Source organism: Saimiri boliviensis, chromosome 10 (assembly GCF_048565385.1).
Source record: "Saimiri boliviensis isolate mSaiBol1 chromosome 10, mSaiBol1.pri, whole genome shotgun sequence".
Taxonomy (NCBI): domain Eukaryota; kingdom Metazoa; phylum Chordata; class Mammalia; order Primates; family Cebidae; genus Saimiri; species Saimiri boliviensis.
Genome location: NC_133458.1, coordinates 8,729,860 through 8,753,156, shown reverse-complemented (window position 1 = coordinate 8,753,156; position 23,297 = coordinate 8,729,860). Strand labels below are relative to the sequence as shown.

At 60.0% G+C, this 23,297-nt stretch overlaps 1 protein-coding gene across 1 annotated transcript in view; it reads left to right on the top strand.

Annotated features, from left to right (window-relative positions):
• The window catches only part of LOC101044730 (SCO-spondin), a 62,248-nt gene that overhangs the window by 20,154 nt on the left and 18,797 nt on the right, over positions 1-23,297 (top strand). The window contains exons 41-76 of the mRNA XM_074379876.1: positions 96-246; positions 821-974; positions 1,079-1,133; positions 2,245-2,349; positions 2,661-2,879; positions 2,981-3,108; positions 3,814-3,958; positions 4,039-4,189; positions 4,712-4,784; positions 5,543-5,597; positions 7,070-7,240; positions 7,523-7,666; positions 9,227-9,397; positions 9,482-9,646; positions 10,393-10,572; positions 10,653-10,775; positions 10,899-11,028; positions 11,113-11,238; positions 11,419-11,510; positions 12,764-12,937; positions 13,233-13,397; positions 14,558-14,810; positions 15,955-16,001; positions 16,180-16,350; positions 16,735-16,866; positions 17,082-17,227; positions 18,639-18,733; positions 19,333-19,385; positions 19,579-19,785; positions 19,931-20,101; positions 20,225-20,304; positions 21,368-21,537; positions 22,076-22,122; positions 22,213-22,404; positions 22,525-22,695; positions 22,936-23,136. Coding sequence (XP_074235977.1) covers positions 96-246; positions 821-974; positions 1,079-1,133; positions 2,245-2,349; positions 2,661-2,879; positions 2,981-3,108; positions 3,814-3,958; positions 4,039-4,189; positions 4,712-4,784; positions 5,543-5,597; positions 7,070-7,240; positions 7,523-7,666; positions 9,227-9,397; positions 9,482-9,646; positions 10,393-10,572; positions 10,653-10,775; positions 10,899-11,028; positions 11,113-11,238; positions 11,419-11,510; positions 12,764-12,937; positions 13,233-13,397; positions 14,558-14,810; positions 15,955-16,001; positions 16,180-16,350; positions 16,735-16,866; positions 17,082-17,227; positions 18,639-18,733; positions 19,333-19,385; positions 19,579-19,785; positions 19,931-20,101; positions 20,225-20,304; positions 21,368-21,537; positions 22,076-22,122; positions 22,213-22,404; positions 22,525-22,695; positions 22,936-23,136 — 5,013 coding nt within the window. The remainder of the gene's footprint in view (positions 1-95; positions 247-820; positions 975-1,078; positions 1,134-2,244; positions 2,350-2,660; positions 2,880-2,980; positions 3,109-3,813; positions 3,959-4,038; positions 4,190-4,711; positions 4,785-5,542; positions 5,598-7,069; positions 7,241-7,522; positions 7,667-9,226; positions 9,398-9,481; positions 9,647-10,392; positions 10,573-10,652; positions 10,776-10,898; positions 11,029-11,112; positions 11,239-11,418; positions 11,511-12,763; positions 12,938-13,232; positions 13,398-14,557; positions 14,811-15,954; positions 16,002-16,179; positions 16,351-16,734; positions 16,867-17,081; positions 17,228-18,638; positions 18,734-19,332; positions 19,386-19,578; positions 19,786-19,930; positions 20,102-20,224; positions 20,305-21,367; positions 21,538-22,075; positions 22,123-22,212; positions 22,405-22,524; positions 22,696-22,935; positions 23,137-23,297) is intronic.

The window sequence follows — 23,297 nt, the reverse complement described above, 5'->3', positions numbered from 1 at the left end:
GAGGCCCTTCCCTCAGGGTCCCTAGTCCCCTCCCTGGACCGCCCGGCTGCGCATCCGCCACCTCCTCCAGGCCCTGACTCTTGACCCTCCCTCAGTGCACTGCGGTTGGTCCTCCTGGTCGCCCTGGGCTGAGTGCCTGGGCCCCTGTGGAAGCCAGAGCATCCAGTGGTCCTTCCGGAGCCCTAACAACCCCCGCCCCTCTGGCCAAGGTCGCCAGTGCCGTGGCATTCACCGCAAGGCACGCAGGTGCTCTGTTCCCACCCACGGGGGGACCCGCAGGGACCTTGACCCTCATCCCACCTCCCGCTTAGGAAGCTTCCTTCGTGCCCCTTCCACGTGCACCACACACACCCCCAGTTCAGAACCCCTGCCCTGTTCCTGTACCCGTCTAAACCCCAGGAGTCCCAGCACCTCTCTGGGGAGCCCTGACCTTCTCCTTCTTTAGTTGTATGCCCTCTGGGTCCTGAAGGTGGATAGACAGAGCCCATAGCTGCAGCTTGACAAACTCAGCTTGAATTCCTGGGCTGAGGCTTGCGGGAGGCTGTTGCTGTATCTGCCTCCCCGGCCTCCTCTGGGACCTGCTGCCTGGCTGCAGTGCTGGCCCAAATTACTTCCCTGGCCTTCTTCTGGGCCAGTTGCAGTGCCTCAGGTGCAGGGGCAGAGTGGGCTTATAGGGTGGCCAAATGTCCCAGTTTGCCCAGGACTTTCTCAGTTTTATCACAGAAAGTCCCAAGTCCCAGGAATGCCATCAATCCAGGCAAACCAGGAGAGTCGTTGACCCTGAGCAAGCCCCTCACCAGGGACACCCCTCCCTTCTCAGGTGCCAGACGGAGCCCTGTGAGGGATGTGAGCACCGAGGCCAGGTTCACCGTGTCGGGGAACGCTGGCGTGGGGGCCCCTGCAGGGTGTGCCAGTGTCTGCACAACCTCACCACACGCTGCTCACCCTACTGCCAGCTGGGCGGCTGTCCCCAGGTGAGGGCAGTGGACTGTGTGTGGTGGGCAGAGCTGGAGGGCGTGTGGAGGCCGGGAGAGTGGGTTGGGGATGGGCAGGCGCCCTGACCTCTGCGCCTCCACAGGGCTGGGTCTTGGTGGAGGGGACAGGAGAATCGTGCTGCCACTGTGCCCTACCTGGTGAGTGTGCCTGAGGAATGTCAGAGAAGCCCTGGGAAGGAAGACCAAACGGTGGGGTCTCAGAGGGAACCAGGGGCACTGAGCGTGGGTGGCTGGATACCCCAGCCTCAAGGTGGCAGGAAGCCTGAGTTCTGCATGCCGAGGGAAGGGGGTGCCATCAGGTGGGAAGGCTTCTCTCTGCCCTCCCTCTCCACCTGTCTCCCTGTGCTCTGGGAGCTTTCTGCCTCCCCTATGGTGCCACCTTTGAGGGTGCCCTCTTTCCTCTGGTTCTGCTCAGCCAGGTCTGGTTGCTTTTCTTTTCCCCTCAGAGCAGCCAAGACAACGTTAAGTTGGACTTTTCAAAAGTGTCTTTGCTTGGAAATGAGTTATAAATGAAACAGGAAAATACAAAGGCTTGAAACAGATGCATTTATGGGTCCAGCTTTCTTTCTTTCTTTCTTTCTTTTTTTTTTTTTTTTGAGACAGGGTCTTGCTCTGATGCCCAGGCAGGAGTGCAGTGGTGTGATCTCAATTCACTGCAACCACTGCCTCCTGGCTTCAAGCGATTCTTGTGACTCAGTGTCCCGAGTAGCTGGGGCTAGATGTGTGCCGCCATGCCCAGCTAATTTTCGTATTTTTAGTAGAGAGAGTTTCGCCATGTTGACCAGGCTGCAGCTTTCTTATCCTAAAAGTGCATCCACAGGTTGCTGAGGTGAAAACAGAGCCAGCATACTCAGTTGCATGGGTTGTTCACTGTGCGAGTTAGCTGGTGATCGGGGCCTGGACTTCAGGCCCCAGAGCTGCTTTCATGCTGAGGCAGCCCCTTTCTGACGCCCCCAAAGGTACCTTTTTTGTGACAACATCCCTGGATGAGGAACTGCAGTTGCTGGGTATGGGGCCTGAAGTCATTCCACCCTGGCAGTTTAACTCTATGTTCTCTAAATATTCGGTGGAAGTGAAAACTCCCAATGCACACCAAGGGAAGGAGGAGGGACCTTTCCCGGCTAGGAGGTTGCTCCTGGGAAGTCAGCATCGAGAAAGTGCTCTAGGAGGTAGGGAGAGGCCTGAGTGCTGGCCAGGATCTGTGAGCCTCTCAGTCTCTCCCTCCTGACCCTGAAGTCTCTTCCCACAGTAGAGAACCGGACAGTCCAGCCCATGGCCACTCCCACCGCAGCTCCGGTCCCCAGTCCCCAGATCCGATTCCCTCTGGCCACTTACATTCTGCCTCCGCCGGGAGGTAAGAGCCACGTGCCGTGCAGTACAGTGCTGAGAGGGGCCATACTGCCCAGGGGTTGTCCAACCTGGGCGGGAAGCAGGACCCTGAGGACATCCTACGTGCCCTTCACACAGTGGATGGCCATCCTGAGGGTCTGGAATTCGTCCTGTCTTCAGTTGCCTCTCTCGATTCTTCCCTCCCTGGGCCAAGGTCACCTGTGTGGGCCTTTCACATTCCCCAGGTCCCCATGTGACTTCCTAACTGCGTCCCCGCAGGCTCCTGCCGCCCTCTGTCTTCCCCTGCTCCAGCCTCTCTCTCTCTTCCGCACCCAGACCCCTGCTATTCTCCCCTGGGGCTGGCCAGACTGGCCAACGGGAGTCCTCGTGCATCGTCCCAGCAGCTGGAACACCCAACCTGGGCTGCCCTCCCAGGGGTTCCCACCCAGGGGCCCAGCCCTCAGGGATGGCATGGTGGAGAGGACGCTTATGCCAAGTGGCACACCCGGCCCCATTTCCTGCAGCTGGACCTGCTTCGGCCCCGGAACCTCACTGGTCAGTGAGGGGGGCAGTGCTCGAGGGGAAGACAGTGGTGAGTGGCGGTGGGCGTAGCTTCCTGAGCTCTGACCTCTGCTCTTGCCGTGGCCCCTCCCCAGGCATCATAGTGCCAGAGACTGGCTCCTCCAACACTTACGCCACCAGCTTCTCACTCCAGTTCAGCAGCAGTGGTCTACACTGGCATGACTATCATGACATCCTGCCTGGCATCTTACCCCTGCCCAAGGTACCACCCACCCAAGGCCCACGGGGCCAGTGGCTCACCATGCCCCTCTGTGGGTTCCACAGTCTCTGTCCCCAAGTGCCTTCCAGTCTCCCCAGGGGCATTTCCTGCATTCGATGCTGGTTGAGCACCTGGGGAGTAGCTGGGACCGTGCTCTGCAGAGCCGAGGCTTGGGTGCCAGTGTCACTTGGATGCTGGAAACCGTCCAAGTGGCTCAGACTCGGGGCAGGTATGTGAGGTCCACAAGGGAGAGAGGGTGGATACGCCAAGTTCGCAGAGGGCCTCCAGGCGTCCAGACCCAGGCAGGTCTTTGTGGAGAGCAGTCTGGGCACAGCCCCGCCCTCAAGGGGTTTGCATCTTTCCCCGAGACAAACCCCACGAAGCCGCAGGAATCAGTCCATGCTGTGTGTTAAGTCTTAACTGTTTCAGGAGCACCTGCTCTGTGCCAGGTGCTGGGCCAGGCCCTGGGGACACAGCAGTGAATAGGACCCGGCCCTTGCCCTCGGGGCACCTCCAGCCCTGTGGGAGGAGCTCAGTCCGGGACCAGCCCCCTCCAGCCTTGAGAGACTAAAACGTCGACTGCCACGGTTGGGTGCATGGCTCTGGGAGGGGCTGTGAGAGCTGGGGGAAAAGTGGGGTCACTCAGAGAGTCACAGGGCCAGCCTGAGCAAGAGGTGGAGCTCTGTCAGCAGCATCCTCTGCCGGCAGCTTCTCCCCAGAAACTGGGATGATCTGGACCCCACCGTATGGACCTTTGGCCGGATGGTGGAGGCGAGGTTTGTCAGGGTGTGGCCCCGTGATGACCACCACAACGATGTCCCCCTGCGGGTGGAGCTGCTGGGCTGCGAGCCAGGTACAGGTGGCTCAGGGGTGGGTAGGGCAGGAGAAAGAGGGCTGATGGCTGGAGCCCTCAGCCATATGTCCCCCATGCAGGATCTCCACTGGCACCTCCATGCCCAGGGGTTGGGTTCCGCTGTGCCAGTGGTGAGTGTGCCCTGAGAGGGGGCCCATGCAATGGAGTTCTGGACTGTGAGGATGGCTCAGACGAGGAGGGCTGTGTGCTGCCACCTGAGGGCATTAGCAGGTATGCTGTGCCCAGCTGTGCCGCTCACACCCTTGGCCTGGCCTTCCAGGGAACAGCCATGTGGGAGGGCCCCGGCACTGCCTTCACCCCCAGGTGCCCAGACCCTGCGTGCCGAGGAGCTGCAGCCGGGCGCCTGCGAGGCCCCGTCCCGCCTGGATTCTGTGATTCCCTGCCTTTCTCATAGTTGATTCAGGGGTTCTCCAAGTGTGGGCCCTGGACCAGCAGCCTTGGCAGCACCTGGAGCTTGTGAGAAGCTCAGGTTCTCGGGCCACCCAGGTCTCCAGGGGTGGGACGCAGCAATGTTCGTCTTACAAGCCCCCCAGGAGATACTAGCCCACGGTCAAGTTGGAAGCCTCTGTTGGGAACATCACCTTGGTCCAGCCTCGGCGGGCAGAGTCCTTCCTGAATGCCCAGCCCAGGGAAACCCCCAAGCCCGGCCAGAGAACACCAATGCCCCTGCCTGGATGGGGACACTGGCACTGGGAGGACCCCTGGAGCCCTTTTGGCTGTTTTTCTCCCCAGAGTCCATTCCACAGCCAAGACCCTGGCCCTCTCTTCTGCCCAGCCAGGGGAGCTGCCACACTGGCCCAGGGAGGTGAGTGCAGAGCTTTGGGCTGGGAGGGTGGAGTGAGGGGACAGGGACCCTGCCTCACGGCCTCACCAGCCCTGCTCCTGCACGGCCGTGGCATCCGCCCTCTCCGCAGCATTTCTGCCTGCGTGTTCCCTGGTGCTGCTCTCAGCCAGGCCCTCAGGAGCCTTCCCGGTGCCACGAAGAGGGCTGGGGGCTGGGCGACACAGGCACAGACGTGTGAGCAGAGCAAGGGCCTAGAGGGATTTGGGGACAAGAGAGACCTGCACCCCTGGTAGGGAGCTTATGCCCATGGGGCAGGTACCGGAGCATCTGGTGCTCAGAGCCGAAAAGAGCACTGTGCCCAGGCCCCCAGGGGCTTCCTGGACAAGACTTGCGGAATGGAGAGGGGTGTCTGTCGTGTGGAGAAGATGGGGCGGAACACCCTCCCACCTGGAATGGCCTGGTCAGGAACCCAGAGTGTGAGGGTGGGGTAGGAGGTGGGGGGGACACGTGCATTGAGTGTGGGGAAGGGGAGTTTGAGGGCGAGAGCCGAAATAGATCGCCCTGGTGGGTTGGTGAGAAAAAGGTCCCTGAGCTCCTGGAGGGCAGTGGGCTGGTGCCTGGAGGCACAGTCGCATTCTCAGCTCCGCACTGGGCTGTGGGGAGGAAGATGGACAGGAGGCAGTGCTGGGACTGTGAGTGCCCGGGCTGCATCCTCAGTGGACGGCAGCTGCCCTCGGGGCGTGGGGCTGCGTGGGGTGCTGAGCCGTCTCCCTCCGCAGGGCCTGGCAGAGACTCAGCACTGGCCTCCTGGGCAGGAGTCCACAGCCCCAACAGGTGTGTGCACAGACTCCAGGCCCCCTCCCCATACCCTTGTCTGTTCTTCCAGAGCCAGGCAGTTACATCTCAGGGATTCAAATCCCCTGACCCCTGACTTTCCCACAACCGCAGGCTTGGCTCAGGGAGGAGATACTCGTCACCATGGAACATGGCCAGGTCCTGCCCCTGCCCACCCCCTGGGATTCCAAGATATGAGGACTGTAGGTCTGTGGGTCGGGTGGCTCCAGGCCAGCTCCCAGGACTGACCTGTGCCCTGTCATCCGGCTGCCTCCCCAGAGGCCTGGTCAGGACAGGTCTCCCCCATGGAAGTGGGAGGCTGCCTGGTCCAGCCCACACTCCCTCTGCTCACCATCCATGCAGCCAGGCCCCCCTTTCTGAAGGATTTGCTGGCAGCAAGTGTCTCTTAAGTGGGCAAGGGGGTTGGATGCCATCACCAAGTTAGCTTGCTCCTATGTAAGACAAGGCAGGGGCTCTGCCTGGTCATGAACCAGCCTCCCTTGAGCTGCCTGGAGCTAGCCGATCATTCACCTGCCCGTTAGCCAGCAGAGAGCTGTCTCCTGGAGGGCCTGCCCTGTGGGGATGGGGGTGGCAAGAGGGCTTTGGTGTGGGGGGAGGTTCCTGCCCTCATTTCTAGCTCCTAAGGGAAGGATCTGGGTGAGACTTGTGGCAGCAGGGGCTGGAGAGAAAGGAGGGTGAGGGTGCCAGGGTTGCTCTTTCATTCCAGCTGGCCCTCCCCTGGGCCTCACTATCCACCTGCTTTTTCCCATCTGTGAAGCTAGGAGAACTTATAGGCAACTTCCGTGGCCCCTCCCCGTGAGTGCTGATGAAAGTTATTCAGAAGCCTGGCCAGACTGTTTCTGTGTCTTGCAAAAAAGCAGACAAAGCAATTGATGCCACCCCTCATATCCATAACATGCGGGCCCATGGGGTGCGTTCTAATTTCATTCGAAGTCTGGTTCTACCAAAAAAAGAAAAAGACTGTCTTTGACTGAGTCTCTTGTCAGAAAATGAAACTCTAAACCGTTTTCACTATAGCTGCCAGGAAGCCCAAAATCAGTTTTTTGTCATTGTTGTTATTTGTTTGTTTGCTTACGACGGAAGCAATGAACTCATGCTGAATCTCCGGTAGTGTTGACTCCTGCTGCTGCTGAGTTAAAACGACCTCAGTTCTTTCTCTCCCTAAAGACCTTGTTTTATAGTGAGTTTGAACTTGGAAGTTGCCATGTGTTTCTTCTTGGGGATAGAATAAAATCTCAGATCAAAACAAGTCTTCTACTTTCAGCCCAAGCTCTTCTTGTGCTCCTTGGATTTTTTGATCTGAGACTTCTCAGAAAGCGGGGTGTGGTCTGCACTACCTGTGATTACTCTGCACCACCCAGAACCCTGGGATACCCTCCTGAGGACCCGTGGCTTCCTTTTCTAGGAAGGGGAGCTGAGCAAGCCTCACCTCCCTCTGCCTCCACCCACAGAGACAAGGCCCGTGAGTCCTGGCCCAGCCTCCAGAAGGCCTGACCATGGGGAATCCGTGCAGACAGTGACCGCAAGCCCCATGTCCCAGATGGAGGCCAGGACCCTGCCACCAGGAATGGCCGCTGTGACGATTCTGCCCCCACGCCCGGTGACTCCAGTGACCCCTGCTGGTAAGACGGCAAGCCCTTCTACCTGTGTGCAAAGGCTTGTGAGCCTACCTTCCCTGTGAGGGGGGAGAGAGGCCCTTTGTTCAAGGTCCTACAGCTCAAGGTCATTTTGGGGAGGATCCAAGCTTCCTAGCCCAGTTTACCCTTTTTCTATTATCCTAGGATAGGCAGAATGGGGCACAGAAGATGTCAAGAGGAGCGAGGTTGGGGGCTTCGGGGAGGTGACAAAGGAGAAAGGACAGGGCGGGCTGAGTGACCGGTCAACTGGTGGTGTTGTGCCCACAGGCCAGAGCGTCGCCCCAGGGCCCTTCCCACCTGTGCAGTGTGGCCCCGGCCAGACGCCCTGTGAGGTGCTGGGCTGCGTGGAACAGGTGCAGGTGTGTGATGGCAGGGAGGATTGCCTCGACGGCTCCGATGAGAGGCACTGTGGTGAGCTCCCAGAGGACTTGCTGTCCTATAGGCAGGGGGTGGCAAGAGGATCTTCAGGGTAGGAAAGTCTCTGCCCCCAGTTCTAGCTCATATTGAAAAGGATCTGGGAGAGGCTTGGGCAGCAGGGATTGGAGAGAATGAGTAAAAACAGGAGTGTGTTTGTCTTTGGGGTTGGCCAATAGGGGGAATAGGATAGGCCGTGGATCTCAGCCTGTTTTATGAAACCTGTTTGACCTTTGAAGAGACTCATCTACTCACTCACCCATTCAACAGTCTACCCACCCCCCATCCACCTATCCATTTGTCTACCCACCCTTCCACCCATTAACCCACCCATTCATCCATCTACCTACCCCTCTATTCATGTATTCATCTGCCACCCATCATCTGTCTACCCACACATCCATCCATCCATCCATCCATCCATCCACCTATCCAGCCAGCCACCATGCATCTGTCTGCCCATCCATCCATCCATCTGTTCACCCATCCATCCATCAATCCATTCATCCATCCATCAGCCACCCATCTGTCTACCCACCCGTCCATCCATCGACCCACCCACCCATCAGCCAGCCACCATTCATCGATCTACCCATCCATCCATCAGTCCATTCATCCATCCTTCCATCCATCCATTCGTCATCCATGAATTCATCCATCTAAATCCATCTACCTACCCCTCTATCCATGTATTCATCAGCCAGCCAGCCAGCCAGCCACCCATTTGTCCATCTACCCATCCATCCATCCATCGATTCACCCATCCATCCATCAATTCATCTATCCATCTGTCCATCAGCCACCCATCCATCCATTCATCCATCCACCCATCCACCCGCCCATCCATCCATTCATCCATCTCCCCACCCCTCTATTCATTCATCTATCAGCCACCCACTCATCCATCCATCCATCCATCCATCCGACACCCACCCATGCATCTATCAGTGACCCACACCATTCACCCATCAATTCATCTACCCCCCACTATTTGTCCGTTCATCAGCTACCCATGCATCCATCTACTCACTCATCTACCCATCCACCCATGCATCCACCCATCCATCTGTTCACTCACCTACCCATATACCCATCCATTAATCCATCCAGCTACCTTTCTATCCATCTATCCATCCATCTACCCACCCATGTATCCATCCATTCATTTATCCATCCATCCATCCATCCAACCATCCATGCAAAGTAGATCACTATGACCAAAGCTTAGTCTTCCAAACATGGCAAAAGAAATCAAGTGTTAATCAGTCACAACAAGGGCGCCCCACAGGGCATACGCATTCAGGAAGAAGGTACCCGAGCATCTAGAATCTCTGTGTGAGAGCCTGTGTACACCAAAGACTCCATGACGTCACCCACACATAGTGGAAGGAAGCCTGCTCTGGGCACGGCATGCAGGAGGCATCAGGAGGAAGTGAAGGCAAGGGCCTCCAGTCAGAAAGTTCATTTCAGCTCTTGGCCTGAGTTGAAGGGGCTGAGTGAATCGTCCAGCCAGGAATCTACTTATGTGGCTCCCTTCTCTCCCTGCCTTGTGGGCAGCAAGCACTGTGCCCTTCACGGTGCCCACCACGGCCCTGCCTGGGCTTCCAGCCTCAAGGGCCCTCTGTTCCCCGAGCCAGCTGAGCTGTGGCAGTGGGGAGTGTCTGTCTGCTGAGCGGCGCTGTGACCTGCGGCCCGACTGCCAGGACGGCTCAGACGAGGATGACTGTGGTATGTGCCAGCAGGGGCAGGAGCAGCCCTGAGGGCCCTCTCCTGCGTGAGCCCCTCTGAGCCCCGGCCCCCATGCCCCTGCAGTGGACTGCGTGCTGGCCCCCTGGTCTGGCTGGAGCAGCTGCAGTCGCACCTGTGGCCTGGGCCTCACCTTCCAGCGCCAGGAGCTGCTGCGGCCTCCTCTGCCAGGGGGCAGCTGCCCTCGAGACCGGTTCCGAAGCCAGTCCTGCTTCGTGCAGGCCTGCCCAGGTAACCCTGCACCCCAGCCTTCCTCAGGAAAGCCCCTGCTCCCAGAGGCAAAAGGGGAAGCCCCCGCCCAGTCTCCTCAGGAAGCTTAGGTGGGAAACCTGGGGTGGGTTTCTATCTGAGACCCTCCCAGCTGGCCCTACCTCTCTCTTCCTGCCTGAGCTGAGACTCAGGTTCTTGTGAATATCCTGGGAATAACAGTCATTCTTGCCTCCGAAGGCACTGCAAGGATTCAGGGAGATGGGAGTGGGAGGGTGCTCAGAGCCAGGCCGCAGATGTTGGCCGGCTGTGCCACTTGTCCCTGGGCTCCATGCTGAAGGCCTTGTCGCTCTTTTGTACCTTGAACCTGAGGGAGGGGCCCCCACTCACCTCTGTGCTTGGCAGAGAGGGGATCCCCACATGGGGGCCTCCTCAGCCCCACCCTGGCTCCTCCCTGGCTGGGGTGGCCCTACAGTTGCCACTGCCATCAGGGCAGCTCTCCCGAGGATTCCGGTGGGCCTGGCCCCTTCCCAGGGAGCAGAGTTTTGTCCTGGGAGGCACCTGGAGCCCTTTCGCCAGGCATCTGCCTACTATGGGAGGTTTCCTGGGACAGAAGAGGAGCTGCGGAGTGCCCAGGGGAGAGCCCTTGGCTGCCTCGCTGGCCACTGCCCAGGCCTGGGGAGGCAGGGAGTCCTGGCTGCAGCCATTCTCTCACAGCCTGTGTCTCTTGGACCTCTCCTGGTAGAACCATGTCCTTCCTTCCCCAACAGTGGCTGGGGCGTGGGCCATGTGGGAGGCCTGGGGACCCTGCAGCGTCTCCTGCGGGGGTGGCCATCAGAGTCGCCGGAGGAGCTGTGTGGACCCCCCACCCAAGAATGGTGGTGCCCCCTGCCCTGGGCCCTCCCAAGAGAGGTCACCCTGCGGCCTGCAGCCCTGCTCAGGCGGCACAGGTAATGGGGAGCTGGGCTGGGGGCAGGGAGAGATTGGGCCTCCCAGCACCCATGCTCACCTGGCACCCATCTCCCACCAGACTGCGAGCTGGGCCGTGTGTATGTGAGTGCTGATCTGTGCCAGAAGGGGCTGGTGCCCCCATGCCCACCCTCCTGCCTGGATCCCAAGGCCAACAGAAGCTGCAGTGGGCACTGTGTGGCAGGTGAGGCCGACCTGGCCTGCAGAGGAGTCTGGGGAGACAACCAGGCCCACCGGCTCCCAGTCTCCAGCTTCCCCTCCCTGCTGTGCCCCTTGGGGCTGAGTGCCCTCTTCCACACACTCCCAGGATGCCGCTGCCCCCCAGGGCTTCTCCTGCATGACACTCGCTGCCTGCCTCTCTCTGAGTGCCCCTGCCTGGTGGGCGAAGAGCTGAAGTGGCCGGGGATGTCCTTCCTCCTGGCCAACTGCAGCCAGTGGTGAGGGCGGCTGCACCAGGGAGGGCATGGTGCTGGGGGTCTCCCCAGCGCTGACCAGTTCCTCAGCCTATCCCTCCCCTGCAGCGTGTGTGAGAAGGGGGATCTGCTGTGCCAGCCAGGGGGCTGCCCCCTGCCCTGCGGCTGGTCTGCCTGGTCCTCCTGGGCTCCCTGCGACCGCTCCTGTGGCTCTGGAGTGAGGGCCAGGTTCAGGTGTGCGATGATGGGGTGGGCCCAGTGTGAGAAGGAGTGCTGGGGGCAGGGAGGGAGAAGCTGGGCCAGCCCTGAGGGCGCGGGAGCGGGGAGATGGTGGACAGGGGATGAAGGATGAGAAGGCAGGAGTGAGGGTGGGGAGAGAGCAGGGAAGGCGCTCAGGGCTGCCTCTCTCCCCAGGTCTCCCTCCAACCCTCCGGCAGCCTGGGGGGGTGCCCCATGTGAAGGCGACAGGCAGGAACAGCAGGGCTGCCACACAGAGTGTGGGACAGGTATAGCTGGGAGCCTGGGCACAGGAGCCCCTTTCCTCCTCCCAGGTCTGTGCCCTGGGAACACATGGGATGGGACCCACTGACCACTCTGTGTGGGGCATGGGTAATGCCTCCGAAGTCTGAGAGGCAGCCCTTGAATTGGCCTTGGCAGAAGGGGCTTTGTCAAGAGAGGCAGAGGCTTCCACCCAGACTGCTCTGGTGCCAGGAGCAGGCTGGCCTGGACAGAGCAGGCAACTGCAGAGCCGGTCGAGAAAGGCGAAGCCGGCTGGGTTGAGGGAGGCTGGCAGCAGCATTTAGAGGCCAGATGAGGGTGCAGGTGGCCTCCCTCCTTCCATGCACCAAGTGCTTCTCAGGCTGTGTCTCTCCACAGAGCAGGCCAAGCCTCGCTGGTGTGCAGGGCAATGGGACGAGGTGGATAAGGGAGAGGTGGCGAGGGGGAAGGGAGAGGAGGAGGGGAGGGGAGGGGGAAGAGAGGCAGAGTGCATCCAGGGCATCTGGGCCAGGCTCTGGCAGTAGGAGGGAAAGAGGGGCCAGTGGGGAGTGGCTGGTGGGACAGTGACAGTGTCCTCAGGGACTGTGAAGCTTCCAGCATAGAAGGATCAGGAAGCATTAATCTGGGGGAAACCCAGGATTGGTGGTGGTCCTGCTGAGGTGCTGACCGAGTCCAGGAGACAGGTGTGGGAATGTAGCTGGGCCCAGGTTCGCAGGAGGCTCTGTGCCGGGCTCCTGAGAGTGAGAAGTGGGGCTGGAGGCCGGGTGCGGTGGTTCATGCCTATAATTCCAGCACCCTGGGAGGTCAAGTTGGGAGGATTGCTTGAGGCCAGCAGTTCAAGACCAGCCTGGGCAACATAGAGAGGCGCCATCTCTAAAAAATAAAAAAATTAAAAATTAAAATGTAGCTGGGCATGGTGGCGCGTGCCCATGGTCCCAGCTCCGTGGGAGGCTGAGATGGGAGACCACTGAGCTTAGGAGGTAGAGGCTGCAGCACGCTATAAGCATGCCACTGCACTCCAGCTGACAGATCCTGTCCCAACCCCTCAAAATGCAGAAAGCAAGGTGGGGCTGAAGAGTGGGGGTCCCAGCAAGCGAGCTGAGAAGGGGCAGAGGCTGCACCGAGTCCAGAACAGTCTCCCTCCTCCTTGCGAGCCCTCTTCTGCCCCCTCTTTCTCTGACCTCACCCAGGCTCTCCAACCCTCCCCAGCCCCGCCAGGAAACGCCTTTGCACAAATGGCTTGTCCTGTCCCCCTCCGCAGAGGTGCTGGGCTGGACGCCCTGGACTTCCTGGTCCTCCTGCTCCCAGAGCTGCCTTGCTCCCGGAGGGGGCCCTGGCTGGCGCAGTCGTTCCCGACTCTGCTCCAGCCCCGAGGACACATCCTGCCCAGGAGAGGCCACCCAGGAGGAGCCCTGCAGCCCCCCTGTATGCCCAGGTATTCCCCCTCGGGCCCAGGTGTGGCTTGGACATGGGGGAGGGATGAGGAGCAAAGAAGAATGCCCCCTTGAGCCAGTTCTAAACACCGGGAGGGTCCAGGGGTTGGAGCAAACCTGGTTGATGTCCTTAGGCCTCTTCCTCGCCACAGCGTCGCCCAGTAAGCCAGCCTGAGTAGTAAGATGTTGGTGGGGGCTGGAGGCTGCAGTTAAGATTCTCCGAGCCATGCAGCTCCAGACCCACCATGCCCTATCCCGGCCTTTGTCTATGACCCTGGACTCGGCTCTTCCTGGCAGTGCCAAGCGTCTGGGGTCTGTGGGCTCCCTGGTCCACCTGCTCAGCTCCCTGTGATGGCGGCATCCAGACACGTGGGCGCAGCTGCTCCTCCGTGACTCCGGGGGACACCGCGTGCCCAGGACCCCACAGTCAGACCAGGGACTGCAACACGCAGCCCTGCACAGGTACCAGATTCCCTGCCTGTTCTCCAGCGGGTCTCCCTGGCCCAGCTCCTGGGGATTTTGACCTTTTCCCCACCCTCACCTTCGCTGCCCTCTGACTACAGGCCAGATGATGTCTGCAGCGAAGGGAGCCTGGGATTTCCTGTGTCTCCTCTAGCTCCCTGCCTCTCCTGCCTGCTGCCAGGGATCAGGTCCCAGCAGCTCTCACCCCTCAGGCTTTTTGCTCTTTCCTGTGTTATGCATGTCGCTTGCATAAAGAAACCACCAGGCAGACTTTGTGTGGGCAACGAGGCCATTTTCTTTAGAGCTTGGGTGCAAGTGGGCCAAGTCCGAGAAAGGAGTTAGAGGGGAGTAGGAAAGGGGACTGGTTATACAGGTTGGGGCAAATGGTCAGTTAAAGGTGGTCATCTATTTTAGGGAGGGGGAGGGTGTCACCGGGTGCATGGTTATCTATTACAAACAGGCATTGGGGGTTATCAGTTGCAAGCAGAGGGAAGGATGCAGTAAATTACATAGTTACTGGGGTGGGGGTTTTGAGAAACCTCATGCCTGGGGGGAATCTCGCAAGGCTGAGCAGGAACAATGGTTGAAGGTTGCAGAGGGAGAGCAATCAGTTGAGGCCGGAGCATCTGGTTACTTGAGACTTTCTGGCTCCTGGAGACCATCCAGTGGTGTACGGGCAGGTAACCAAGGCTATAAGGGCCAGGCTTGGACTTGGAGGCCTAACACCCTGGTGGAAGCAAGCCTCCTTCCCCGGAGAACAGGCTCCCCAAGGGAGTCAGACAGGGCTTCCTCAGGGCAGAACACACTCAGGGCCAGAATCCTGAGGGAGCAGAGCTCGCACTTCGAAACCCCGGCCCCTTCCTCACTCTCCCTTGTCCTCTGAGCGCTCCTCCTATCCCAGATGACTGGAGTCCTCATGATCTATTCTCAAGAATATTTGTATTAAAGTGGATCAAAGCTGTGACTGTGTAGTGGTGCCATCCCAGACACTGGAGCAAAGCTGTGAGGTTCAGGGCAGGAGGGATGGCTTCTCAGGCACAGTCCCACCCGGCAGGGTACCACCCCATGCCTGGCTTGCAAGTTCCCTTCCGCCCCCTCTGCCTCCCTTCCCTTCCCTTCCCTCCTGCCCCTGCTGAGACCTGCTTTGTTTTCCTATCCAGCCCAGTGCCCAGAGAACATGGTGTTTCGATCAGCAGAGCAGTGTCGCCAGGAGGGGGGTCCTTGCCCTCGGCTGTGCCTGACGCAGGGCCCCGGGATAGAGTGTACAGGCTTCTGCGCCCCTGGCTGCACCTGCCCCCCTGGTCTCTTTCTGCACAACGCTAGCTGCCTGCCCCGCAGCCAGTGCCCCTGCCAGCTGCATGGGCAGCTCTATGCACCAGGAGCGATGGCTCGCCTGGACTCCTGCAACAACTGGTGGGGCACAGTGTGGGGGCGGGGTGGGGGAGGGGCCGGGGCTCTAGAGGTGGGCAGGCATGGACTCCCTTTTGCACACACACCTCGTTGGGGGTGCTCCATTCCTCAAACACAACACAGCGGCCACGGGTGCCAGGAAGGGCCCTGGGAATACTGGAGTCAATCAATGGTCATCCCCATTTGACTTATGGGAAGATTGGATCTCAGATTGATGGAGAGATTTATGATAGAACTAGAGATGGGAGAGGGTCTTCTACCATTCGTCACAGCTTTCTTTAGTTCTGTTTCCTGAGTATAATTTCCTACCTGGGATCCACTTGATTTCTGCTCAGAAACGGGTCAAGTGCCCAAAACCCAAAGCTGACATCAGGACCTGCCAGCAGAGGGTGCTCTAAGCCATTTCTCTCTTTTTTTCTCTTTCATTTCCTTAATTTTTTTTTCTTTTTTTTTTTTTGAGATGGAGTCTAGCTCTGTCACCCAGGATGGAGTGCAGTGGTGCGATGTCAGCTCACTGCAACCTTTGCCTTCTGGGTTCAAGGAATTCTCCTGCCTCAGCCTCCCTAGTAGCTGGGATTACAGGCACCTACCACCATGCCTGGCTAATTTTTGTATTTTTAGTAGAGACAGGGTTTCACCATGTTGGCCGAGCTGGTCTCCAACTCCTGACCTCAGGTGACCCACCCGCCTCAGCCTCCTGCCCTTCCTTCAATTTCCTCCTCCTTCCTTCTTCCTTCCTCCTGTCCTTTCTCACTGTTTATCTCTCTGATCTTTTGCTGGGACCTCCAGTATTTAATAAATAGGCTTTAAAACACATATTGGAGAGAACAGCCAGTGTGGAGAAGGATCCAGGTTTCCCTCCTAGGAACTCCGGCTCTCTCTAAGTCCCTCCTGCAGGGCCCTGGCCCTCGAGGTCATTTCCCAATAAATACAAATGGAACACTGGGACACAGGTCAGCACAGTGCCTGGGCGTCAAGCGGCCCACTGAGGGTACATCATGAACTTTTCGGGGGACACGGGGAGCAAGCTTCATGCCCCAGACGCTCAGATTTCTCTTCTGCGGTGCTCTCAGCTGCTTCCCCGGGGGCAGGGGCTGCCTGTGGCCATGATGGCCGGGTGGAGCCTCACTGTCCCCTGTCTCCGCAGCACCTGTGTCTCTGGCGCAATGGCGTGCACCTCGGAGCGCTGCCCAGGTACCTCCACACTTGGGGCATGGGAGTTGGGTGGCGGTGGGTCCTCAGGGACCATAGGGGGCTTGGACCCCTTCTGAGATCAATTCCTGGGAGCTTGGTGGTGCCCAGGGAAGTCAGGGTGTGAGAAGAGTGACCTGGTTTCACACACACTGCCCTCTGCCCCCACACGCCCTGGCAGTGGCCTGTGGCTGGAGTCCCTGGACCCCGTGGAGTCTCTGCAGCCGCAGCTGCAACGTGGGCATTCGGCGGCGCTTCCGTGCAGGCACCGCACCTCCAGCTGCCTTTGGGGGTGCTGCGTGCCTGGGCCCCACCATGGAGTCTGAATTCTGCAGCCTGTGGCCATGTCGAGGTGAGAGCTAGGACTGAGGTCCTGAGACGAGACCTCCTTAAAAAAACCTTCTAGAGAGAAGCCAAGAAGACTCCCATCACCCCCCACCCTGGACCTCCAGAGAAGTGCAAGTGTCTTCGCTAAGAGATGCCACTAAGAGGTGGTCCCCAGAGACTCCTTGAGGGTCTGTTCCCTAACAGGGCCTCTCCGCAGAGTAGTCTCAGCTTCTCCCTAGAGGCCAGCCCCCCTTCTAGGCCAAATCCCGGAGCCCCCTGAGCAGGAGTCAGGTGCCTTAGGTGGGATGCGACACTGCAGGTGAATGCCCAGGGGTGTTGGGGTGGGAGGAGGAGGAGATGGGGTGGCCATGGGAGGCAGGGCCTGCAGTGACCTGGATGCCACCCTCAGGTCCTGGTGGGGAGTGGGGCCCTTGGTCTCCGTGCTCCGTGCCCTGTGGCGGTGGCTACAGGAACCGCACCCGTGGCAGTGGCCTGCACAGCCCCGTGGAGTTCTCCACCTGTGGCCTGCAGCCCTGTGCAGGTGAGGGCTGCCCTGGGGACCCTACATTCTCATTCTCACCAACCCAGGGCACTGTCAACCCTCTGTCTGCTATCCTGGCTCAGCGCGGTCCCTCAGTCCTTGTGCAGCCCCCACGACCACCCTGGCCATACCCAGAGCTGGTGCCTCTCCCAGGCTGGGAGGTCAGGGGAGAGCTGAGTGCTCTGGGGCAAGGCTGTCAATTTCTGTGTCCCCAGGGCCTGTGCCTGGCGTGTGTCCCAGGGGCAAGCAGTGGCTGGACTGTGCCCAGGGCCCTGCCTCCTGTGCAGAGCTCAGTGCCCCAAGAGAGACTAACCAGACCTGCCACCCTGGCTGCTACTGCCCGTCCGGGATGCTTCTGCTGGTGAGTGTCTCCCTGCCTGGCCCCAGCAGGGCTGCTGCAGAGCCTGAGGACCCTGGGGTGGCAAGGAAGGGACAGGCAGGACCTGGGCAGCGAAGAGCCAAAGGGATGGGGCTGGAGGCAGGGAGACCCCGCCAGGTGGAGGAAGAGTGCTCAACTCATGGGTTACAACTCTGCTCTGGCAGGAACCAGCCGGGGACCCTGGCAGGTCTCATCCCTCTCTCCTGACCTGTTTCCTCACTTGTAAAAATGGAGATCGCTCTAGAAGGTCTTTGTGAATGGTCCCTGCTCAAGTACTCTGTCCACTGTGTTATCATCAGTTATTTATTGAGCACCTGCTGTATGTTTAATCTCTGGCTGAGCTACTCTGTGGGGAAGGAGCAGTCTCTGTCCTCAAGAAGCATCCAGCCTGGGGAAACCAGACCCAGAGCCCCTAGAATGAAGACAGAACCATCAGACGGGCAGGAAGTGAGCTTTGCACATTGTGGAGTGGGCTGGGCCAGTCATGGAGGGCTCCCTGTAGGAGGAGCCCTTGAACATCAGGGATTGGAGGGTGTGGAGTTCAAGTTCAGAACTGGAACATCAGAGATTGGAGGGTGTGGAGAGCAGGGAGGCAAGGAGGGCTTCCTGGAGGAAGTGGTCCTACACTTGAAGATCCAAGATTGGAGAGCAGAAAGGTGACCACTCCAGTCAGAGGGTGGTGGGAACTGGGGCTAGGAAATGCCCGCTGTGTGGTGGGATTGAGCAAAGGGTGGCAGCCTCTGCTGAGCCGCGGGGTGTGGTTAAGGGATACGTTGTAATCAAATCTGAGTCCAAATCAGGCTCTTCTGCTAGTAGCTCTGTGAGCTTGGGGGGAGCATTCTCATGCCTCAGTCCCTTCCTTTGTCAGATTGGGGGAAAATTACAGCGAGTTATAGGAGTCAGTGAGACGGTGCAGGCAAAGTGCTTCCCGGGGCCTGGTGCATAAACTTCAGTGCGTTTCACTTTGAATCGTGCGCCACTAAGCGGCCGTTTCTCTTAACTCTGAGTGACTTCTGTCTACGTCCCTGCGCACAGTGTTTTTCTGTTTTTGTTTCATTGATGAAAATGTGATTTTTTTCCTGTCTTTGCTGTACAAATTGCACATTTCATGTCTTCATGGCTGACTTTTGGGGATCTGACAGTTCAGTCTTATGTCCTGCAGTTTAAGATGGTCTTTTTCTCCTAGAAATTGGAGGATCCATGCCCCCACGGCGCCCAAGCGGATGGGCTGTGTTTGCCTGGAGGGAGGGCAGTGGGGAGAGCTGCATGTCTGTGGAAAGAGGGTGGGTGGCTTTTAGGGGGAGCCTGAGGATGGCATGCTGGCTCTGATGAGGGCTGGGGAGGCCAGGCCCAGCTCATCTGGAAACAAGATGATAGAAGATTTTTATTCCAGAACAACGTGTGTGTGCCAACCCAGGACTGCCCCTGTGCCCACAAGGGGCACCTCTATCCTCCGGGCAGCACTGTGGTTCGTCCATGTGAAAACTGGTGAGACACCGCCCCTACCCCATCATGGCTCTGTGACCTCCAAGAACCCACTGTCCCTCCTCAGTGGCAGGGACCGTGGCTCCAGTTTTGGACAGAGACACATGGCCCCCCACCTCCGGCCCCTCTGAGGCTGCACCTACCTGCACCCCTCCCCCGTCCCCCACCTGTCTCCCTCTTCCCTCCTGTGTTAGCCTCCTGGGGCTGCTGCCACCGAGTGCCACGTGCTGGGGCGCTCGAGCAGCAATCTTGGAAGCCTAGGCTCCAGGTGTCGGGGGTGGGCTCCTTCTGAGGGCTGCGCCAGACACCATTCAGGCCTCTCTCTTCTTTTTCTTGCCAGAAATCCTTGGTGCTCCTTGGCTCGTAGGTGGCCTTCTCCCTGTCTCTTCACTTCATCTTCCCACATTTTCTCTTCTTAGAAAGACACAATCTGCATTAAAACTAGGGCCATCTCAGCGGCCTCCTTTTAACTCGATCACCTCTGTATAGACTCGATCTCCAAATAAGCTCCCATTCCTGGGGATGGGGGCTAGGACTTGAACATGAGGATCTGGGGCCACCATGCAGCCCACAGACCACCCGACCCTCTGCTGCTCCCCCAGCTCCTGTGTCTCCGGGCTCATCGCCAACTGCAGCTCCTGGCCTTGTGCGGAGGGTAAGGAAATGTCCCCACTTCTGACTTGCACCCCGGGTCCCTCACCTCTCGGCTGCAGGAGTGGGTCAGGGCTGAGACTGGGAGAGGAAGGCCATCAGGAGAGGTGGAGGGCAGGGGCACGGAGCTCCATCTGCAGCCTTCCCAGCCTGCGTCTGTCCCCCTTCTGCCTGCCTGCCTGCCGGGCATCCCCTAGGTCAGCCCGTGTGGTCACCCTGGACCCCATGGAGCCAGTGCTCAGCCTCCTGCAGCCCTGCCCGACGCCATCGGCACCGATTCTGTGCCAGGTCCCCCAGTGTAGCACCAGCCACCGTGGCTCTGCTGCCTCTGCCAGCCACCACCACGCCTCTCTGTCCCGGGCCTGAGGCTGAGGAGGAGCCATGTGTCCTGCCGGCGTGTGATGGTGAGCACCTGCCTGCCCTCCCGCCTGCACCGTCCTGGGGAGCCCAGGTTGTGCCCACTGTGCCCTGTGGATGCTGCTGCTTTATACCAGCTGCCCCCAGCCCCAGTCAAGCCCCTCTCCACTCCTTCCTCTGCTATCCCCCCAGGAGCTGGGGGCTGGGGTCCATGGGGGCCCTGGTCCCACTGTAGCCGGAGCTGCGGGGGAGGCCTGCGGAGCCGGACCCGGGCCTGTGACCAGCCCCCACCCCAGGGCCTGGGGGATTACTGCGAGGGGCCACAGGCCCAGGGGGAGGCCTGCCAAGCTCTGCCTTGCCCAGGTACCTGCCAGGGGTGGGGGTGGGGATGAGGGACAGAGGAAGGGGAGTTAGAGGTGCATTCCAGAGAGATAGGCCAGGGCGGATGACCCCACGCAGCTCTCAGCCCATCCTGTCTGTCCTCAGTGACCAACTGCACCGATATTGAGGGGACTGAGTTCAGCCCCTGTGGCCCTCCATGCCCTCGCTCCTGTGATGACCTAGTGGTGAGTCCCAGCTCCCTTGGTAATGCCACCTGACCCAAGGGCTACTTTGCGGGAGGGCAGGGCGTGGCTTTGGGCTCATGGCCTCTTTTGCCGTGGTCTGGACAGCCTAGCATGGGAGGGCATGGGTGGGGGCCCTGGCTTCAGCTCACAGAGCATGCCAGGCCATCCCAGAGAGAGCCAGCCTTGCCCCAGAGACAGCCAGCCTCACCCTCCAGTCTCACCCGCCAGCCCTTGTCTGTAGATCAGCTGTTTCTCAGATTAAAACTTTATGACAAAAATGACATAAACAACAAAGGAAGGGGGAAATCATCTCCTGAATGCCATGAGCATGTTGATATCCGGGCCTTGAGTCTGTTCGTGGGTCGGGGAGTGGGTGTCCACTGTGTGCCCCCCCCCCACACGGGGGACCGGGACACAGAGGGAAGCAAACACAGACAGGGTCGCCACAGAGCCCACATTCTGGGCTGAGCAAGACAGACATGCACAAAGGAATGGACAGACCAGGGGCCGTGAAGAATGAGGTGGGGCTTCCAGTGGTGTGGAGTGTGGAGGTGCTAAGGGAGGTGGGGAGGTGGAGGAGAAAGAAGTGGAGCTAGAAGAGGAAAGGAGAAGGTGGTCGCAGGCAGTGCGGGTTCCCAGACGCCCCAGGACCCCCCAGCTCCTTCCCAGACTGCCCCCTCACCCAGCCAGCTCCCAAGTTCTAGAGAGGTCTGGGGCATGCCGCAGCTCCCAGCCATCAGTCCAGGTCACCCACTGGAATTCGGGTTTTACATCTGGGAACACCTAGCTCCAAATCCCTGCCCCAGAGGAGTCAAAGGGAACCTCCCCCGTGGCTCCTCCCTCCCCTTCGCCCCCAGGGAGGGGCCTACTCAGAGATTTCAGTGGAAGCTGCAAGGCTGGACCGGTCCCCTTCCTGCCGGTCTCAGGTCTCAACGGCACTTCAAGGCGGACTCTGTTGAAAACGTGAAGTCTCTGTCACATTTCCTCTCCAGCCCCTTCCTCCATCGTCTTCCCTGCACAGCTTCCTTTTTTCTGCTGATGACCCCCACTTGCTGTCCCCCAGCACTGCGTGTGGCACTGCCAGCCTGGCTGCTACTGCCCACCGGGCCAGGTGTTGAGTTCCAGCGGGGCCATCTGCGTGCATCCAGGTCACTGCGGCTGCCTGGACCTGCTGACCGGACAGCGGCACCATCCGGGCGCTCGGCTGGCAAGGCCCGACGGCTGCAACCACTGGTAAGGGGGCCTTGCCATGGCAGCAGGTAGGGATGTCAGCAGGAGTCACCCCACTTCGTCCCATGCTCTTGAGTGCGCCAGAGTCTCTGCGGATGGTCATGTTCGTCCCCCACAATCCCGGAGCAGATGTGGGGCCACCACCCTGACCAGCGTCTGATGGGCGAGGATGCTGAAGCAGAGCCCACCTGTCTGCAGGGGCTGGGTGTGTGCTCAGGGGCACAAGGGGTCTGGGCAGGAGGAGCGACAGATACGGCTTTTGCAACTTGTGTGGCCACACAGTTGGCTCCAGGGTACCTGCTGTCCTTCCCCGGGAGAAGACATCAGCTGGTGACCCTGAGGGGGCCAGCTAGGTGGGACAGGGGGCAGGATGGGGAGGCGCTGGAGAGCTGGGAGATGGGCCGGTGTCTGGGAGGAAATTGGGGATGGGTCATAAGGACAAGCGGAGGGGAGAGGCGGTGCGGGGTGGGTGCAGAGTGAGGGATGGGGTGGGACTGAGCTGCCGCCTCCTCCTTCTGTGTCTGCACCCCCTCCTGCCCAGCACCTGCCTGGAGGGCAGGCTGAACTGCACGGACCTGCCCTGCCCAGGTATGCGTCCAGCTTGGAGGGAGGTGAGGAGGGGGCCTGGGACCCGGGAAGCGACGGGCTGCACCCCAGTGTCCACCATTCTTCTTGAAGTGCCCGGAGGCTGGTGCCCATGGTCGGAGTGGACAGCATGTTCCCAGCCCTGCAGGGGCCAGACCAGGAGCCGCTCCAGGGTCTGCGCCTGCCCTGCTCCCCAGCATGGGGGTGCCCCATGTCCCGGGCAGGCTGGGGAGGCAGGGGCCCAACATCAGAGAGAGGCCTGCCCCAGCTCCGCCATGTGCCCAGGTGTGATGCCCCCGTGAGGCCTGTGTCCCTCCCCCAAAAGGCCCTAAACCCCCGCCCCAACCTTGATAACCTGGGGCCTCCAGGGCCTCCTCATGCAGATGCTCTGTCTTCCTGGCATAGTGGATGGAGCCTGGGGCCCATGGGGACCGTGGTCTTCCTGCGACACATGCCTGGGGCAGTCCCACAGGAGCCGAGCGTGCAGCCGGCCCCCCACCCCTGAGGGAGGGAGGCCCTGCCCTGGGGGCCACACGCAGAGTCGCTCTTGCCAAGACAATTCCACCCGGTGCGCAGGTGAGGCTTCACTGAGGTCTGCGAGGCCCCTCTAGGTCTAGGGAGATGCTGACTGACTTCAACCTCCACACACATCATATCACTCTCTCAAGGGACAGTTCCCAGGTCACTCAGTCATGGACCTGGTCAAAGTGGCGGGTCTCAGTGGGGGAGGGGGGGCGGGGAGGTGGCATGGCAGGAGGGCTGGGAACCCCTCGGGATGCCCTTCAGTGGCTGACCTCTCTGCTTTCTTCCTGCCAGACTGCGGGGGTGGCCAGAGCCTGCTCCCCTGTGGGCAGCCCTGCCCCCGCTCCTGCCAGGACCTGTCCCCCGGGAGTGTGTGCCAGCCAGGCTCTGCGGGCTGCCAGCCCAGCTGTGGGTGCCCCCCAGGCCAGCTCTTCCAGGATGGGCTGTGCGTGCCCCCAGCCCACTGCCGCTGCCAGTACCAGCCTGGAGCCATGGGTCAGTGCCCCCCCTCGACCCCAGCCCCCAGCACTGCAAAGACACCTGCCTGGCCCTGTGTCACTGCTTCGGGGGCCCAGCCTGAGGCTGCAGGACAAAAATGAGCAATTGCCAGCTCCCCAGGACTCCGTGTTCCTCCACAGCCCCACCCCCCAATCCCA